Source organism: Puntigrus tetrazona, chromosome 20, assembly GCF_018831695.1.
Source record: "Puntigrus tetrazona isolate hp1 chromosome 20, ASM1883169v1, whole genome shotgun sequence".
NCBI lineage: Eukaryota > Metazoa > Chordata > Actinopteri > Cypriniformes > Cyprinidae > Puntigrus > Puntigrus tetrazona.
The window spans coordinates 2,809,745-2,830,373 of record NC_056718.1 but is presented as its reverse complement, the minus strand read 5'-3'; the positions used below and the strand labels follow the sequence as shown (position 1 = coordinate 2,830,373).

General features: G+C 37.3%; 1 protein-coding gene across 1 annotated transcript in view; it reads left to right on the top strand.

Moving 5' to 3' along the window:
• rev3l (REV3 like, DNA directed polymerase zeta catalytic subunit) overlaps nt 1–20,629 on the top strand; it is a 61,487-nt gene that overhangs the window by 18,252 nt on the left and 22,606 nt on the right. The window contains 21 exon segments of the mRNA XM_043218727.1: nt 611–740; nt 2,621–2,747; nt 3,114–3,345; nt 5,258–5,400; nt 5,495–6,383; nt 6,385–6,496; nt 6,498–6,760; nt 6,762–7,629; nt 7,632–7,986; nt 7,989–9,309; nt 9,401–10,158; nt 10,161–10,283; nt 10,942–11,030; nt 11,147–11,224; nt 11,226–11,273; nt 11,462–11,654; nt 17,749–17,860; nt 18,037–18,152; nt 18,271–18,389; nt 18,478–18,596; nt 19,019–19,160. Coding sequence (XP_043074662.1) covers nt 611–740; nt 2,621–2,747; nt 3,114–3,345; nt 5,258–5,400; nt 5,495–6,383; nt 6,385–6,496; nt 6,498–6,760; nt 6,762–7,629; nt 7,632–7,986; nt 7,989–9,309; nt 9,401–10,158; nt 10,161–10,283; nt 10,942–11,030; nt 11,147–11,224; nt 11,226–11,273; nt 11,462–11,654; nt 17,749–17,860; nt 18,037–18,152; nt 18,271–18,389; nt 18,478–18,596; nt 19,019–19,160 — 6,337 coding nt within the window.

Sequence of the window (20,629 nt, the reverse complement as noted above, 5' to 3'; positions counted from 1 at the left end):
TCCCACACTAGAGGTGGTATAATCAGAAACTGGAATCAACTATTATGCTCCTTAGAGTCTATGGGCAGGAAGAATAACATTTGTGGTAGTAAGGACAGGCAGTCATCAGCTCCCTGCTCCTTGAAGTAGTAAATTCCAGACCAAACATTTACAAAAGCAAAAGAAAGTATTTTCTTTACAAAGAAAGCTAAGTTAAACTTCAGGAGAAATCAAGGCCAACATAACCAAAACCTCTCTCTAACTATAAAAGGAAAAACAGTGCATCACAAATAAATTTTAGGCTATTTTTTATTTCCTAGTAACCATAAAACAAAGAAACTTAGTATTAAAAAAAAGAAAATAGTAGCCACCTTTAGTCCTAAAGTTTGCAGTAAAGAACAGAGTTTAATCATTTATAGTAGGTAGAGTAAAGTGAAATACAATAACATATGCAATTATATGCACTTCTGTCCAAACACAAACAAATGACCAATCTTGAGCTTCACCCAATATGAATCTAAAGAACAGAGAGCAAAAACAAAAATGCTAGAAATAGGTGCTTTGCTGCATTGTATTGCTTGAAAGTGGGCAAGCAGAGAGCTTGATGTTTTGTTAATGTCTTGTTTTGTAGGACTCAAACTGGGTCTGAAGTTGACTCTTTCCCTGAGCTCTCACTTTATGCTGCTGTGTTAAGCCCAGATGACTTGCCTTGCATACCTGCCAGCCAAGTGGATGTGCATCGAGATGCATTTAAAGGTGAGGTTATGAAAGGTTCATATTTTGGTCATGTGAATCCCAACAACAGGTTGACATGCATTTAAGGTGTAAAATTTTAATCAGATTATTAATATGAATTAGCTCTTTAATTAATATTTGGGGAATTGAATATTGATCATTCAAGTTGGTTTCATTAAATGTATAGAATGCACTTTATTGGCTAATCCCTTCAGCATTTAGCACAATTGGTATTGACTTTGTTTATCTGACTTAATTCTTAATTCTCAGCTGGGTAGCGCAGACCTGTGTAGAGTTTGACTTTGAAATACACAACACACATGACAACGACTCCTAATAAGGAAACAGAAGGTTTATTGCACTATACTTCTACTAACATGACTAAGCTAAAAATGAACACACACAAACAGTTTTGGAAGGAATTGATTAATGATGTCCAAAGTCTATTTGCTATTTCTAAGATCGCATCCCATGAGAATTCATCAAAGCAGAGGATCTAGCTTATCGTTAGCTTTTCACCTTGCACCATTCAGTTAAGAGAGGGAAATTTTGTCTGCGTTAGCGAAACAGCTGGCTTCTCTGATTGGTCACAGTGCTTGACGTGAATGACGTCTTTGGAATTTGAATGGGATTTGAAGAGGTTTCCATAGTTGAAGCTGCAGAAGGTCAATGCAATTCTCGCTGAAGCAGTTCAGTGATTCGTGTTGTGACAGCTTGTGCTGGGTCTTTGGCAGCTTCTTTGGCAGTCGTTCTGTGCAGCGAATTTGTGAAGTTGTTATAGCCCAACTTCACAAACGCGCTGCTCTGATGGAGAAAAACTCTCCTAAGGAGAGAAGACTTCTCCTTCTCTTCCTTCTTTTTTTGCTCTTCATCTTCCTCTTCTAAAGCTCCTTGCTTCAAAGCTTTAAGCAGCTGATTTGACTTGCCCTGAGGGGTGCTTATTCAATCAATGAGGGGCTACAGGGTGTGTTCACACCCAGTTTGGCTTCTTTTCCAAGCATAAATTACTCTACGTTTCTGTCCCATCTGAAGATAGCATCTCTGCAATGTCGTATACTTTATAGAACATTTCCTACATCCCATATAACAACAAAATAACAAACAAGCATTCATACCATGAATACCTGCCAACGTGGCTGTTGGGTTCTCATTTTCATTGGATCGTCATCACAGTCATAGAGGCGCTCTCCAGACAGCAAGGCGCCATGATGGGTGCTCAATTGGTTTTATGGCTTGGGAACAGTTCTAGGAGGAGACATGACAGATTCCTCTGAAAAGTGGTTATTTTTGTAGCTTATTGTGTTTATTCATCGAGGTCCTACAAAGGTCAAAAAATGCTTTCATTTTCTTATATGCACTTTTATGGGTTTTGATATATGCAAGATGTTATTCTGCTACTAAATCACACTGTAGTTATTTTGATCAGTGTCAGGACATAACTCTTAGTTAGAATGAAATAAAAGGAAGGAAGTAATAATTTAGAGTTTTGTCTGGTTGTGTTGTTAAAATTCTCTTAATTGTGCTCTCCTAGTTAGTAAGGACTACATAATCAGAAGATAACAGGAGTCAGAAGATTCACCAGCAGTGATATGCCAGTCCTGTTCTAAATACCAGAGCAGGAAATATTGTAACACTAGCCTCAGAAAATTACTTCAGTGGGCCATTATACCATGATGTCAATGTCCATTTTTGCTGGAAGCAAACCTTTTTTTTCGTCTGTATCTTTAAATGTAAGTGAACTGCTGCACCCTGATATGTCTTTCCAGAGCAGTGCCTTTACAGCTCATGCGTTGATTACCATGGAAACAATGAACAAAACATCTGTTTGTTTTTGATTATCATTACATTTCACACCATAGGCATTCAAATTGAATGTATTATTTAAAAAAATACTTTTTCACCTTAGACGCAAAAAAGACATGGTGGGAAAGATGCTGAAGTGGCAGTTGTTGATGAAGAGGCCATTTTGAGTTTGTTGGAAAACAGCCAGACCTTCCTCCATTCTCATGGACCCAACCAATCAGCAGTACTTGGTACTAATATTTTTACAGCTAATATATCTAGCTAAAATTTCCCTAGATTTTCATACTGCAATTGCTCTTAAAAAAATCCTGAAATCCAGACAATAAAATATATTAGTCTAGAAAATATTTCTATATATCTATATTCAGCTTTGTTTGCATTTTTGTGTTTTTATATAACATTCACTAGTTAATGGTTTAAAATGGAAATAGGAAAAACTGGATTTCAGAATATATTCTCTTAAAACAAGCTTTTATATCTATGTATGTCTTTTTTTGGCAACATTGTTTTGCATATGTGTACAGTTTCTCTGTTCTTGTACATGTTCTATTTGTATTTTCAAGTTTACATTTACATTTTCCACAATGTTTTATCAGACAGCAGTCAAGACCAGGCTATGATTGATCTGTTTGAAGCATTGGCTGATGATGGATTTAGAGTCGACAGATCCAGAACAGTGTCCCAGCAGCTGTCAGGCATTGCTAGCTGCATGTGTAACAGTGATGATGAGGAAGCTGGGCCTGAGCTGGAGAAAGAAGAGTCAGAACTCAGTATAATCATGTCCCAAAGATGGGACTGTGACATGCCAGGACCCTCTGCTGGGCAAAGGTCACCAGACTTTCAGTTAGTATTTTTAGAATTGTATATTGTATGTTGTTGATTCTTATTTGTATTAATTACATAGCTGTTTTAACTACATTATGCAGTTCTCATTTTATGGTCAATCAGGTTCATTTGAGCAGAAAGCTTAAATTATTATAGCGGTGCCTCCTAAAATGACACTGGCCACCCAATTGCACCCCACCCACCCTCCAACTCCAAGAGTGGAGTTTTTTTTATCAATTAACATTGACATTTAATAAACACAATAATAAAAATATAATAAATGTGTACCATAAAATATGCTGTAACCCCTCCCCCTCCTTACCTGCTTTGTTGTGACCAGTGTAAAGCTTACTTATCCACTAAAAAAGCATAAATTACTGCAATTTGTAAGGTAATTTAATTACAGTTACTTGCGTTACTTAAGAACCTGCGTTATATACTGTAAATAATTTTAATAGTAGATTCAATAATCAATATTCAATTTTAAATCTGCATTTATAGTCGAAAGATAAAATTGAATGCAGCATCTTTAACCATCTGTATGCTGGCGCATTCACTTTCAGGTTTTTGGTAGCGCTTTATTTTACAGTGCATGTACTTCCCTGGTACATACATGCTAAATACTATGTACCCACAGATGAATGAGTGGTAACACAAGGTCCTTACCTGAAGTTTATGTAAAAAAAAAAAACTCTACATAAGTCTTGCATGCATGGTAATTAGTTTGTACATACAGGCAAGTGTGGGTGAGAATGGTCACTTATAGGTAGTGCCCCTAGATGGTAACATAACTAATTATATACTTTATTGCACTAACTAGTGTTTATACGTGGTAAATATGTAGTACTTACAGACAAGTGGGTACAAATGGGCACCACCTTTTTCTGTATGTACATATCAGTATGTACAGTAATGTCTTATTAGTTGCCATATACAAGTTTACCATATACCTGTAAGGATGTGCCTTTTGTACCCATATAAGTACTACATATTTATATACAGTAAATAGTAATATTGATGTTTTGAAGCCTATAACTTTATTTGTTCCCAGAGTTAATGTTAATGTTAAAACGTACACTGCATGTGTGTACACCCCCTCTGAATAATTATAAAATATTTTATTAGCCATCCATCCATCCATCTTCTACTGCTGATCCAGGGCCAGGTTGCAGGGTCTTCCCAGACACTTCCTTCAGCTCTTCCGGGAATATTTTGTCAATAATCACTAATATAATTCATGAAAAAAGATAGGCAAAATTTAAATGTATTACACATATCCTTCATAAAAACAACAAAATATATGCCAATACTTTCTGTAAGATAATTAAATGAACCAATTTTGTTTAAAATTAAGAATAGCTGAAAAGGATACACCCTAGTTCCAATTCAACAAAATTATAATATTCCAGTACTTAGTATGTCCTTAAGTATCATTGTATTCTACTATACTGTTCAGTGGTTTGATGCAACCTGTGTTGTTAAAAGCGCTATATAAATAAAAATGATTGAAAGTATTTAAGTATTTTAAGCACAATGCTCTCACCCTTCTTGGCACTGAGTGTACAAGACCATTAGAAATTTCTAATGAGCTGTTTAAAAACTGGAGGACAAGGTTCTTAAATGCTCTGGTCTCTAATGCTATGTTTTCACACTTTGAACAATAATTTGGTATTCCTTTTTTACTATTGTCCTCTTTTATGCATAGAAATAAATCACCTGGCAGTTCTCTCAAGAGTGGTTCCACTGCTGCCATCATTAAGTCACTGATTCACTGGACTATTTAACATTTTTACTTGTCAGGAAATTATGTCTTTAAACAGTTTGGTTCAATATACTTACCTGTATTTAGAAAATAGCCTTAAACTATTAAATTATTGCATGTTGTTTAATAATAATTTGTTGCTTTCCTGCACAGATTATGTATGAAAGAATCAAATGAAAGCTCCAGTGAAGAGCAGCAGGCTTCATCAGATGAAGAGATATATTGGAAGGGAAACAGTGCTGTTCTTATTGATCTGTCCATTCCACAGTTGGATGGAGCTGCAGATGAGAATAGTGGTAAGTAGAATTTGAATTAATTTAATGACTTCCAATGACAAGTATGTCTTTTGGTGCAGTGGTGTATACATATTTGTTGTCATGTATCCTGTAGATTCATCACTAACAGACAAGGAATCTCGGACACGCTCATCTCTAAAAGCAACAGACAAGATCCTTGGAAGCAGAAATGTTTTTGGAAATGAAGCTGTTCGTATGGAGCCACCATCTTCTGCTAAAATTATTATTGAATACAAATGTGCTGAGCAGAAACTCAGTCAAGAGGATTTAACAGAAATACATTTAAAAAGTGAAGAGGTGAATGAATATTCAACTGGATTAAGGGTTAACAAAGAGGAACCATATATTCCACCAGTTAAACACCCAATTCCTTTTAAGGCTGCAAATATACCTAAACTTGGTGCTGAAAAAATAGGTGTGCACTCTTTGTACACTGATGACAACCAAGCCACTTGCCTTAATCAGCCAGATCCTGATGATTCAATTTTTGGAAACTCTAAGCTTGCTCAGAGCATAAAAAATTGCACCAGTATTAAAAATGTGGAAAACAAGCATTTATCCATCTCTGAGAATAACAAGAGTTTCTTTGTATGTTACTCTGAGCTGATGAACTGCCCCACCAAGACTGAAATGCAGCTTAGTACGAATGAGTTCAGAAGACCTGTGATAAGCTTTGACCAGACACAAAGCCCTGTGGCAAACAGCCAAGCTTTGGGCCATCAAGAATGTGAGACAGGACTGGATAAAAAAGAGGAAGATGTCAACAAATTAAAAATAAGATATGAGGATTACCAAGAGAATAAAACTGAGAGGACCATTGTGGCACAACAGGAGGCACATTACAAATTTTTTCCCAGCGTTATTCTGTCAAATTGCTTGTCCAGACCTATCAAGAAACAGACTACGAGCAAGACTGGAGATGGTTGCTCTATCGTAGACCCTCCTGAACAGCGAAGGTCAAGGTTAAAGTTGAAAAAAAAACAATGTTGGGTCCAAAAGGGTAAGCCCTGTGAGGACAACATCTCCTATGAAAGAGGAAGCAAACACATTTCTTTCCAATCCTTTAGGCTCTCTTGACCAGAAAAAAATGATAAGGAGAGGTTGACATGGAAATATCAGATCCACCAACCACTGAAGGTTTCATTAAGAACTCTGTAGAGGATGAACTTGCAGATATTCCTACCAAAATCTTTTGTACCAAGGTGTCTAGTTTACCAGGTAGTAAATATACCTTGCGGGCAAAAAGGAAAATGAGTTATGACAGTGAAAATGGAGATCAGCCAAGTGCTGGTTCTGTCAAACAAGCTTTGGTGCAGCATGTAAGCCTTAAGGGAAAAGGTCATGTCTTTAGCCAAAAAAGAGGAAACTGACTAAAAAGAGCCACCAATCATCATTAAATATATAATCATTAACAGATTCAAAGGTCAGAAGAACATGTTAGTGAAGATTTCTAAAATTAACGCTGATGAAACTTGCACAGTTTTAACACCAGAAAAGCTTGCGCAATACAAAAAGCTTGCTCCTCTCAAAGAATTCTGGCCCAAAGTGCCAGAGTCTACAGCAGTGAAGTACCCATTACTTGAACCAAAAGTAAAGAAGTGTCCCAAACGAAAGGCTAAGGTGAACCAAGTGTCAAAGAGGGCTGGCACCTCTCCAAAATCTAGGTGTCCACAAGCTGGTCAGGCTAGGAGGGCGAAGCAGTCAAAAGCACTGATAACATTACCAAAATTACCCCCTCCATGGCCTTGTTATAATGAGTTCACTGATGACTGTTGTACAGAGTATTCTGATGTGATGGTGGAGTTGGGTTATTTGTCAGAAAGAGCCTCCAGTCCTACTGATTCAACCCCACCTAGATGTTGGTCTCCTACTGAGCCCATACTGGGATCAAATTCAAATCTAATAAACCCATATAATGATCCATGTCTAGGTTCATCCTATGAAGTACTAGCTCCAAAACCATACCAAAGAGGTCTTTTGAATAGAAGAACAACCAGGTCTAAAAAGACTTCTGCTACCAGCCCAAAAAGACAAACTAATACTACAACAAAGTCAGTGAACAAAGATTCAGTGACATCTGTGGTTTCACAGAGGAAAGGTAATCGAGCGGCTTCAAGGAGACCTAAGAAACATTGTGAAAGTACTGAAGGAATTACTCTGGAAGATGACACATCTACCTCTCAGAAATACAGGATGCTTAATGACAAGCAAGTCTCAAGAAAAAGCAGGTCCAAGATGAGGAAAGTGACTCCAGACTCCTACAGACTCCATATTCAGTTAACAATGCACTTATTACTTCCTCATCTGATGACTTAACTCCTTATCAACATCCCATTTCTCTAAAAAACAGTCAAGAGGACTTTACTATAAGTTGTTCACGCTCTCAAACAGAGGTCACCAGTACTGGAAAAAAAATCAAATCAAGATGTTGTTTTTGTCTTTAATACCATTGCCTCAAGTGACTCTAAAAAGACTCTCAGATTGTCCTCAATCCCTGTATTGAAAAATCTCTAAATCACATTCTTTCCCCATCCACCAGGATGGTAGGATATCCATGTTCTGTCATCACATACAGCAGTTCTAATTCGAATCACAAAATATGAGTCAAGATGGGACTATCACAAAAAATCTATGTAAATTCAAATCAGAGGTTTCTGGCCATGAAGAGAATTCTAGAACTATACAGCATTTGCAGTCAGCCAGGAAAAAGAAACCGGCAAAAAAAGATACCATTACGTTTTTGGAGTCTGATGATTGTAGACCCTCCCTTATGCCCTCTGCTAAGAGTGCAATTAGATCTGGATTTCACACAGTTCTTACGTTGTCGGACCCTAAAATTGATGAAATGTGTGTTTCTCCCGAGTTGCCTTCTGGACTGGTTGTCTTGAAGGAACTTCTCCAGAAGAGGCAACATGAAGCAGGACAGGAACCATGTGAAAGCGATCATGTGACTGAGGATATGTCTTCTACCAATCAACCAACAGATATTTTAAAAACAGCCAAATCTAAATTGACTTATTCATCAGTATCAAGAAAACCAAGAACTAAAGTGCCAAAAGAGTTACAGTTCAAAATCAGAAGTAATCAAATGACACAGGATGATTTGAGAATTGACTGTCTTTCATCAGATGGCAGTCCTGTGTTTTTTTCTGACCCTGGCTTTGACAGTTGCTCTATTGAAGATAGCTTATCTCCAGAGCTCCCAGACAATTACAGTTTTGATATCAATGCCATTGGGCAAACAGAGTTCTCCAGTCTTTATTCTGGTAACCAGTTTGTGTTAACTGATAGGAACTTGCCTCAGAAGTTTCTCAGTGATGTCAGTCAGGAGGCAATCAATGCCTTTGTCGGGTTAGGCGACAGGACACACAAGGTGTTTGATGTTGATGCGAGCAGCAAGCATGAACAGGACAGGCACAAGTCTGGGGCCCTTAGCCCAGAACTGTTTGATAAGTCATTTTGTGAAAGTGGCAAAGTTTATCCCAATAAGATGTCTCTTGATTCAGAAAAGATATTTAGCAAAGATTGGGAAGGCTCTTTAGGTAAAATCCATGGCCTCAGCCACTTTCAGGACTTTCACTGTGAAAAGAAAGATGTGTTGCTTGACCCAGAGCCCTTTTCCCCCCTTACTTCTGCTTCGTTTGGTTATAATGGTGTTTCTCCAAATAGTGATCCCCTAGATGGGAGTTCAGCAACACCAAGCAGTTCTCCACAGTCCTTCAGCTCACTGTCCCAGCTGAAAAATGGAGGTCAGAGTTCAAAGACTGGGGGTACTCACATTCTCAAACCTCTCATGTCTCCACCTACTCGGGAGGAAATCTTAGCTACTCTGATGGAACTGGACCTCTCAGAAGCTATTTACCAGGAACCATTCTGTAGTGACCCATCAGATGCACCCTTGAAGCCAAGGTAACATTTTATAATGGATTACCCACTTGAATTTTGTTTTTGTATAATCCTTTAAGCTACTGTTTGTTTTTTGTTTTGTTTCTGTCACCAGGTATATTGGTGGTCGGAAGTTGATTTTGGAAACCAGGCTGGTGAAAGAACTGGATGAATTTCAAGGAGACTTATCTCAAAGTGGCTTACAATTTTGGAAAATGGCATTTTCTGCAATGACAAATCAAGCCTCTGCACCAAACAATGGGTGTAAATCCTCTGTACTGACCAAGGAACAAAACCCATTTTCTGGCAGTGATCAGAAAGTGATTATGCTTCCCTGCAAGTGTGCGCCGAGTCGAGAACAGGTGCAGTTCTGGTTGCAAGCCAAAAAACAGTATGAGTGCCTTCAGAGTGAAAGGAAAAATTTGTGTGGCCAGACAACTGTGGAACTTGCTACATATGATGGGACCTCACATCAGAATGAGGACTCTAATTTACCTTCCTCAGGGAATCATGATAAAAGGCTTCAGAGTTGGGAGAAAAATGTTGAAAAGACTTCAGATTTAGGATTTAGGTTAGGAATCGATAGGAGTGGTTTAAGTTTACCACTCCATATTTCACCAGTTAAAGCAGCTTCATCTAACAGTAGACCTAAGAGTGTGAAATGTATCTTCGATATAGAGACAAACAAAAGTTGTCAAATCACTTCTCCAAGTTCTCCTGATCTTTCTACATTGCAACAAAGGCCTGCTGAGATTAAACAAGATGAGGACAGGGAGGATTTGACTGATGTATTACAATCCCCCGGCTTGGACCAGTCTCAAAATCTCAATGACACATCACTTGAAGATGTACAGCAAGACCTCTTGAGTCCATCAGTTTTTCAGTAAAACACCTATATTCTGATGTCAAATGCTCTTACCTACTTCATAGCACACCTGTCCAACGAAGAAGCTACACTGATGATGATGAGTCTAGCTACAGTCCAGTAAGAAATGAAGGTATAGTTTTAATGTTTTTTTTTTTTTTTTTTTTTTTTTTTTTTTTTTTTTTTTTTTTTTTAAAGATTAAATCTTTTTTAAGGCTATCTTAATGTCTTCCCAGACATTTTTTTGACTGGAACCCACCTAGAGAGGTAAATTCTTTTGTGTCAGTGAGGTTGACAGGGCTTGGCAATAAACAATATCATGTGGAGATCATATAATTATAAAATTTGTCAAGGACGATGATAAGCTGGACATTTCTGCTCAGTTGGGCTTAATCAGTATATAAAAGCAAAAATAATTTTGACCACAGCTAGTCAGTGCATGTCGCTAAAATGCGTGTTCTGCTTTTTTCTGTGTGAATGAATGGCATAGTTTGCTACTCAACAAAGGACACAAACACATGCATTTTATTTCCATAGGTATTCTTACAGTCACACTGTTTAATTTTGATAAAAGCTACTGTCAAATATTACTATTATACTATTACAATTATAGTTGTGAAATAATTCCATTTTCTTTTGCTGATAGGTTCAGGATAATTGAATTAGTCATGCTTGCTTGTCTTATGTGATCATGCTTACTTAACTTTTATTAATTTTCAAAAAATATGACTACTAAGCTTTTTACATTAAGCTACTCATCGCAAAACTTTTATGGATCTGTTTTTGTACAGACATAGAGCCCAGATCACAGCGACCACAACAAAAGGGTCATAAAAGCAAAGATGCTTTACGGAGAGTTTTGCTTACCACACAAATGAAGGTCTGTAATTTATTTAGATAAAGGTTAATGGATTTATGAATTTGCTGAAGTTTCTATATTATAATCCTAAAGTATCGTATAAGGTTTTTATAACACAAGCATTATATCCAATACAGAATCAGCTTACCACTATGAATATTCCAAAGAGAGAAAACTCCCAGATTGAGGGACCATCAATCTGTAATTCCTACGGACTTTAAAGTCAGTATGCAGAACTTGCAGGAGGCCAAAGCATTGCATGAGGTACAATCTTCTTTTGAGTATGCTAAGAACCGTTAAACGGAGTGATTGATCCAACATAAATGGGTAAATTCAGTTTTAACAAAGGGGAAAGGTTTGCCCTCTTAATGTCATGTCACGTGGTTAGAAACACGTTTATTTTTATAGGATTTCAACTGTTCTCATCTCACATTTTTATCTCTTTTCTACAGGTACAGCACCTCACATTAATAAGCATGGAGCTTCATGCAAGGACTCGCCGTGACCTTGAGCCTGACCCTGAATTTGACCCTATTTGTGCTTTGTTCTACTGCCTCAGTTCTGATATCCCTCTCCCAAAGTGTGACACTACACAGATGACAGGTGCCATTGTCATTGATAAAGATTGCCGTTTTTCAGCTCAAGGTGAGATTGGTGTTGTTTGATTATTATTTATGTATATACCAATAGTAAATTTGTAAAACTATACATCAATTTAATGTTGATTGTGGGGGTTTTCTCTGTATGACATAATGCACTGATTAACCACCTTAGTATGATGCATTGTAGTAGAAATTAAGTGGCTAGTCATGACTGTTTCCCAAACACTGTTTCATCTGTAATGTTTGAACCACATTGGTTTAACAATAAAGGGCCATTGTTAATGACATGATACTTACGTGGTAGATAAATTACTTAGCATTATTAATTTGAGCTCTTTGAGATGCTGCTGTGTTGACCGTGATGACAATTTTTTTTGCTGACTGTCATTTAGCTTTATTTGATGTTTGAGTCATCACTGGTTCCATATGCAGCATACTACTGGGGTTTCCTCCAGGGAAATTACACAAGTGTGCACTTTTTAAAAACAGTGCTGCTCTAAAATATAGAGATTCAAATTTGTATGTATTTAAATACAATTTTAATTTGAATGAAATTTAGTGACTTTGCTCACAAAGGGTATATCTACTTCTGAAATTTGTTTTGGATCATTTTCATAATTTTTTTATGGGAGATTTTTCACCTTGTTACACTTGTGCTATTTGGGGGCAAAAAAAGACCTGGCCTCAAATAATTGCTTATAAACCACTCATTATTCTATATTATCACCAAAGATTGTATTCAATCTTTTCGGCAACTTGTTTTCTGTGTACATCTCATTAATCGTAAGCTTCATTTATCTGAGAGTAGGTACCTCTTTTTATATAAAATGGAAGCTATATTTTGTACTGTATGCTAGCTTGCTTATTCTATCTAAGAGCATGGTGTATTTAAGTCTTTAAGTTTTAATTGGCCCAACTGAGCCTGGTGGTTCCCCCAAGGTTTTTTTCCTCCATTCTGTATGGATGGGGTTTTGGTTCTTTGCCACTATCGCCTCTGGCTTGCTTAGTTGGGGCACTTACTTTCTAGCGATTATCGTCTATTTGTCTCTGCATTCAATAACAAATTGTTCAATCTCATCATTATAACATCCCTATCGTTGTATTCTCCTATTTTATACTGTTCAGTGCTTTGATATAATCTGTATTGTTAACGGCGCTATATAAATAAAAGTGATTGATTGATTGATTGATTGACAATAACAAGTAACTGTACTTTTAACCTCTTTGTGGATGTTCATTTGAACTATGGTTTATCATTACCAACATTGAACTATGTTGGTAATGATGAAACTTGCTACCATAGTTTGCTAACGATGATTTTGGAAAACTCTGTCCTTGCTGGTTAATGTTAAATATGTAGTTCACCAAAACATTGTGAATTTTTAAATATCCCTTTTATTTGACAGGTGACTCATGACATCTGTTCAGCAGCCATTTAGCCAATTAATGAGGAACAATGAGGAATCTTTTGACACACAAGAAATCTTTATAACAATTTGCAGCTATATACAGTGCCCTCCATAATTATTGGCACCCCTGGTTAAAAATGTGTTCTTTAGCTTCTAAAAAATTTAGTTTTGTTCTAAATAACATAGGACCACAATGGAAAAAAGAGGAAATTCCAACCTTTAATTCAAGTGCATTCACTCAGTGGAAATAAAATCCCACATTAAGAAATAATTCTTTTACATGAAATCATGGGTGCCACAATTATTAGCACCCCTGATGTTTAATACTTTGTACAACCCCCTTTTGCCAACAAAACAGCACCTAATCTTCTCCTATAATGTTTCACAAGATTAGAGAACACAGAAAGAGAGATCTTCGACCATTCCTCTTTGCACAATGTCTCTAAATCATCCAGTGACCTGACTCCTCTCCTCTGCACTCTCCTCTTCAGCTCACTCCACAGGTTTTCAATGGGGTTGAGGTCAGGGGACTGAGATGGCCATGGGAGGAGCTTGATTCTGTGTGGTGAACCATTTCTGTGTAGATTTGGCCACATGTTTTGGGTCATTATCTTGCTGAAAGACCCAGTGACGACCCATCTTCAGCTTTTGGGCAAAGGCCACCAGATTTTGCTTTAAAATGTCCTGGTATTTCAAAGCATTCATGATGCCATGCACCCTAACAAGGTTCCCAGGGCCTCTGGAAGAGAAACAGCCCCACAGCATCACCGATCCTCCTCCATATTTCACAGTGGGAATGAGGTGCTTTTCTGCATACTCATCTTTTGTGTTCCGCCATACCCACTTAGAGTGTTTGTTGCCAAAAAGCTCTATCTTGGTCTCATCTGACCAAAGAGCATGGTCCCAGTTGAAGCCCCAGTACCGCTTAGCAAACTCCAAACGCTTATGCGTTTATGATTGTGACTGAGAAAAGGTTTTTTTCCTTGCATGCCTCCCAAAGAGCTTGTTGGCATGTATATAGCGTCTGATGGTTGTTTTGGAGACTTTGTGACCCCAAGATGCTATCATTTGTTGCAGCTTTTTAACAGTGAGCTTTGGAGAATTTTTTACTTCTCTTACCATCCTCCTTACTGTGCGTGGAGGCAAAATAAACTTGCGTTCTTGCCCAGGCTTGTTTACTACTGTTCCAGTTTTTTTAAACTTCTTAATGATTCCTCTCACAGTAGATATGGGCAGCTTCAGGCGGGTGGCTATTTTCTTGTACCCATTACCTGACTTGTGAAGGTCGACACACATCTGCCTTACTTGAATGGTGTGTTCCTTTGTCTTTCCCATGTTGAAGAGTGGATAAGAGAAATGGCCTCTGTGTCACGTCATATTTATACCCCAGGGAAGCAGGAAGCGATAAATTGCTAATTAAATGTTCCTAGATATTCTGATCAACTTTGTAAACTACTGTAGAAATGACAGAAATACTTCAATTACATTTATTTTATAGGAATTGTTAGGGGTGACAATAATTGTGGAACAAGTTATTTTATGAAAAATAATTATTTGTTAGTCAGGGATTTTTATTTGCCCTTAAAATTCATTTTATATTCACATTATATTTTTCTACAATTTTCATTGTGACAATATGCTTCTGCAATAAAAATTGAATTTATTTTAAGGCTTTTAACACATCTTAACCAGGGGTGTCAATAATTATGGAGGGCACTGTATGTTTAAGATTACTGCCTGTGTGTGCAGTGGTTAGATTTTTTTGGAGAACGGCATTTATTTGTGTGATGCTGAATTTTAAAGGCTCCCTTTGAGTCTAGACACACAAGTGACTTTGAACTGCGTTGTTCTGTGTCTGTAATGGTTGTATGCTGTTTTCTGCTGCTCCATTTTTGCAGCCACATTGATTGCTAGTTTTGTGTAGCAGTGGGGTAAAATCATATAGCCATATTAGCAATATTAGTTTCTTAATCTCAATTACATATGTAAGGTTTCCAGCTGAAATCAAAATTGACTAGTTTTTTTTTTTTTTTTTTCTGTTCACATTGCTAAGGTAAACAGTTCATCTGTGCAAGTCAGTCTACGCACAAAAACAATTGTGACAATACATTTTGTCAGTTGCTTGACTTTCATTTGTGTATTCCCACATTAAAATTCTGTTTTGCATTGAGGGATAAAAAATTATTTTAAGCATTTTAAATTTTAATCTTCGTTTCTAATGGTCACCATTGGCTCGTAATGCAATGCAATGCAATGCAACAGACCTAGATAAAGTCTTAATTGTTGACTTGTTAATGTCCATGTTGAAAAAGATGCATTAGGATTAGCTTTCTTAGACATTCTGAACTCCATTGGGCTTAGACAACACAGCAGCGCTTATCTCCTTTGCGTGATGATACAAATAAAAACGATCAACAAATAAAAGATAACGATAAACAACAGGATTTGGAGCAAAAAGGGAAAGGACATCAGTAAGGGGTGAGTGAGACTAAAAACTATTTCAAGTGTAGAGCAGCCTAGTTGTAGTTCTGAATGTAATTTATCTGGTAGAGTTGAGCAGGTTATGGATAAAAGTGAGACAAAGAGTGGTGTAGAAGATAAGTGTGAAGTATGAAATGCTGTACAGACTCTACTGGGTGTAGAGGAGAGTTTGGTTGATGAGATGGATGTTTTATTTCAGTGTACTGATGATGGAAGAGATGATTAACAGTGGACAGGAAATAATAAAGATTTTTATACTGTTGAACAAATTAATTCTTTCCTAGGGGAAAAGCAAGTATCAAAGTAGGTGATTTTTTTTCTCCCTGACATTGACAAGTTTATCTCTTCTGTATTGTGGTCTAGGAAAATAAGTAATTATGAAGAGCTTTCACAGCAGAAGCTTTTTTTCGTCTCAAGAAGCATATTACTGTCCTTAGACAGGGAAAGGGACAGGAAATACTGAGAAGACACTTAACTGGTTCGGATGTTTTAAGCATTATATTAAGCTTTCTGCTTATGTGCTATGGAAACACATGTTTCATCCATGGTAAATTGGCAAAAAGTGGTGCTCTGTGGTTTGGTTGAGATTTTTATTAGTCTTTCACTACCTGGTGGTTTGCAGTGGGGGAGGACCTTGTGGGCAAATGGTTGCTACTCTAGCTGTCCTATAAAAGGAGGGTCCTGATCAGTAATAATTATCTCTGTGGCATTGAATGATGATTCTAGAACTTTCAGAGGACTTAGTAAGAGGAATTCCAACACATGGTGGACTTCTTTTGGTCAGGTCAGCACTGGCCACAGGAAGGCATTGTGAATGGCAAAAATGACAAAAATTGGACACTTTGTTTCTAAAGATGGATGGATTTCTCCTGAGAACTTGGCACCTCAGCTGGGATTTTTAGCAGTTTGGGAAAGAAAGCCATTTATGCAATGATTGTGAAAGTGTCCAACATTTTTCAGCTTCAGAGTATGAGAGGGTATGAATGGAGATCTTTGCCCTCCAGTTGCCTTTAGGTAAGGTGTCTGGACCACTGTACAAGCCTCCCATAGAGAAAAGAACATCTTAGTTACTTGTGTAAACCCTCTTTCCCTGAAGGAGGGAACTTAGAAGTTACGTCATTGACCACATTGGGATCCTGCTCGGGAACCCAATCTGCTCTGATCTTTAGAGAAAAGGCCAGTGGCTAGTGGTATTTGTATGCCAAGCCCCTCCCTTGTACATACGAGTATATAAGAACATTATTCCGGTTTATGTTGAGGAGCCGAGATCTTACCCGACTCCCAGAGCAGATCAAGGTTGTGGCAAGAGGTTGTGACATAACATCTCTGAGGGTTACACAGGTAACTGGAGACGTTCTCTTTCAGTCGGTCACTACGGTTACATCATTGACTGATGTCATGGGGTCCCTATGGAAAATGCCACAAACGTTGGTGTTATCGGCACATATAATCGGCTTAAGAATGTGCATGTAAACACGTTCATTGAAAACAAACGAAAGTATACAAATTCAAAGTATACAGACAACATACAAATATCTCACTTGCATGAGTTATAATATCCGATTAATAAAGGCATTCTGTATACAGTTAAGGGTAGGATGAAATAGGTGTAATACTCACAATAGTTTTATGCATGCGTGTGTGTGTGATAGTGTATGTATATATGCATCCATACACACAAAGTTCCAAGGCAAGCACAACATGCTCCTGAACACTAGTTGTTTCTCAAGTGTGACTTGCAATTTTGTACAAAATAAAACCATTTAAAAACAAACTTTCTGACATTAAAACACACTAGTGTGATAAAGAGTGCAAATGTTGTAATTTTTTGTTTCATATTGTGAAAATTATTCATTAAAAAAATATTTTTTTACTCAGAAAATTAGGTACCTACTCTGACAAATGAGGCTCATGATTAGTCAAACAAAACAAGATTGAATCCAATAAGTGAATTATAAGCAATTATTTGAGGCCGGGTCTTTTTTGCTCAGGAACATCACAAGTGTGACAAGAATCTGAACACAACACAAGATTTAAGTGTAAACTACATAAATACAGAAAGAGGTGATATATTATAGTAAGAGCCACTATAGTAAATCATGTTTGCTGCATTACTATAATTATAAAGTTCTGCTTCATATTGCCGTGGACATTCTTTTTCAATAAGTCCTAGTCTGCATGATTACATATTTTATATAATGTTTAGTCTGTATTTATTTCAACATTATTACCTTATTTTTACTTAAGCCTCCAGAAGCACTGCGCCATTGCTTTTTAAATCTGGTGTGACGGGACTGCTGGTGACCTATGTCCGTGATGAGAAGGAACTTTTTGAAGAGATCACAAACATTCTTAGAGAGTAGGTTAACAATGTATATTTTGGATTTTCGGACCAGTCGAATTCTGAACTTAGACATATATTTTTGTCCTGTTGAGCACAAAAGTAATGTTTTTTCTAAATTTTAATGGAGATTTTATGATGATGATGATGATGATGATGATTTAAATATAACCCAACAACTTCAACTCCACTAGGTATGACCCAGACATTCTTGTTGGATATGAGGTCCAAATGCATTCTTGGGGGTACTTACTACAACGCGCATCAACACTCGGTGTAGACCTGTGCCAGCAACTCTCCCGTGTGCCAGGTAAGGTTAGCTCATTTAGCAGGAGTATACGTGTTTATTAACTGTTTTGCTCAATTTCACCATCAGAAATAGTTCCAAACAAGGACACATCAAATGTTGTATTTGATGTCATTAACAGGAGATACAAAAGAAAATAGGTTCATGGCAGAGAAAGACGAGTATGGTGCAGACACTATGACTGAAATTCACATTGTTGGACGTGTTGTCCTCAACATGTGGAGGATTATGAAGACTGAGGTTGTCTTGAAATTCATACGCCATAAGTGCCAGAGCTAACACCATTTATTTGAGTGTTTTATCAGGTGCTTCATGTATTTTTTTTCAGGCTGCATTGAATAACTACACTTTTGAGAATGTGGCTTTCCACCTCCTGCATCAGCGCTTTCCTCTCTATAGCCATCGCACACTCTCCGACTGGTTTGACCACAACACACACCTGCATAGGTGGGAATTGTTCTTATATCTATCTGTCAAAAGTCTATTACTTCCTATGAATATCATTGCTCTATTTATCTTTCTAATAATGTATATATATATATATATATATATATATATATATATATATACACCAGCAAAAAGTATGTGAAATGTTTATTAATGTGTAAAACAGGCAATAAAACAACACAAAATGCTGACAATTGGTGCTGTCAAACAATTAATTGTTATAAAAAAAATTAAGTAATTTTTGTGTTTGCTTTTGTTAAAGTAATATATTTATGCTTGTGTGTACTATGTACGTTTGTGTGTGTGTGTTTGTGTGTGTGTGTGTGTGTAAAACCCCAGTATCTTAAGCAACTCTTAAGCAAATTTTCTTTGTTTCTTTTGTTTCTTGTTTCTTTGTTTGTGTGTTCTGTTGTTTTGGACAGGTGGAAAGTGGTGGATCATTATGTGAGCCGTGTGTGTGGCACAGTCCAGTTGCTTCAGCAGCAGGATATTATCGGCAGGACAAGTGAGCTGGCACGTGTGTTTGGAATCCAGTTCTACCACGTGCTAACCAGGGGGTCACAGGTAAGGATCCATCTAAAACATGTCACACTGATGTCTTTAGCCACTCTGTTTAATCACTATATACAATTGTGCTATCATAACTGGTAAATATGAGCAAAGAAGTCTTTAAAAATAAATTTGAAAATTTTATCTGATATTTAATTAAAAGATTCCACAACCTTTAACATGACGTGAAATTATTGAAAAATCTCATTGCGAAATGTTTTTATCTAATACAGTCACTTTTTGCAACTTCCATATGCCGACATGATATTGCTAAATCTTCTCCTATAATGCCTGAAATCCACATTATGTGGGCCAAAAAGCTCCTGTTTGAGTTCCATTAATTAATAGTGCATTTCTGTAACTAATTGCACATAAGTTTGTGATCTTTTATATTTTTTATATATTTTGTTAATTCAAGTTTGTTATATAGACCATTTCAACAGCTATTTAATCCATTTAGGAGGTGATGTCTTTGTTCTTGGTTGTTACCAGTTGCATTCCAAGTGCATTCAAAACTATAAGGCATGCGCTTAATGCACAATGCGATGGTGTTAATCTGTTATTCCTGCTGTTTATAATGTCAAATTTAAAATTAAGTCCTTGTTGCTGTGTGGTTGGGTGCTCTCTCTGGCCTGGAAGTAACATTAGTTTATACACTATATTGCCAAAAGTATTCGCTTACCCATCCAAATAATTGGAATCAGGTGATCCAATCAAGAACCTAGGCATGCAGACTGTTTTCACAAACATTTGTGAAAGAATGGGTCGTTCTCAGGAGCTCAATGAATTCCAGCGTGGAACTGTGATAGGATGCCACACGTGCAACAAATCCAGTCCTGAAATTTTGTTGCTTCTAAATATTCCACAGTCAACTGTCAGCTGTTTTATAAGAATGTGGAAGTGTTTGGGAACGACCACAACACAGCCATGAAGTGGTTTGCCATGTAAACTGACGGAGCAGGGCCAGTGGATGCTGAGGCACATAGTGCGAAGAGGTCGCCAACTTTCAGCAGAGTCAATCACTACAGACCTCCAAACTTTCATGTTGAGATTCATGTTCAGATTAGGTCAAGAACAGTGCACAGAGAGCTTCATGGAATGGGTTTCCATGGCTGAGCAGCTGCATCCAAGCCATACATCACCAAGTGCAATAAATTGTGACGAATCGTGCTTCTCCATCTGACAATCTGATAGATAAGTCTGGGTTTTGGCAGTTGCCAGGAGAACAGCACTTGTCTGACTGCATTGTACCAAGTGTAAAGTTTGGTGGAGAGGGATATTGTGGTGAGGGGTTGTTTTTTAGGAGCTGGGCTTGGCACCTTAGTTCCAAAAATTCCCATAAACACACTCTTAAACCTTGTGGAAAGCCTTTCCAGAAGAGTTGAAGCTGTTATAGCAGCAAAGGGTGGACCATCAGCCTTTTCAAATCAGCCTTTACTCCAGTCTTAAGTGTCACTTGATTTTTAAAAAAAATCATACTAATG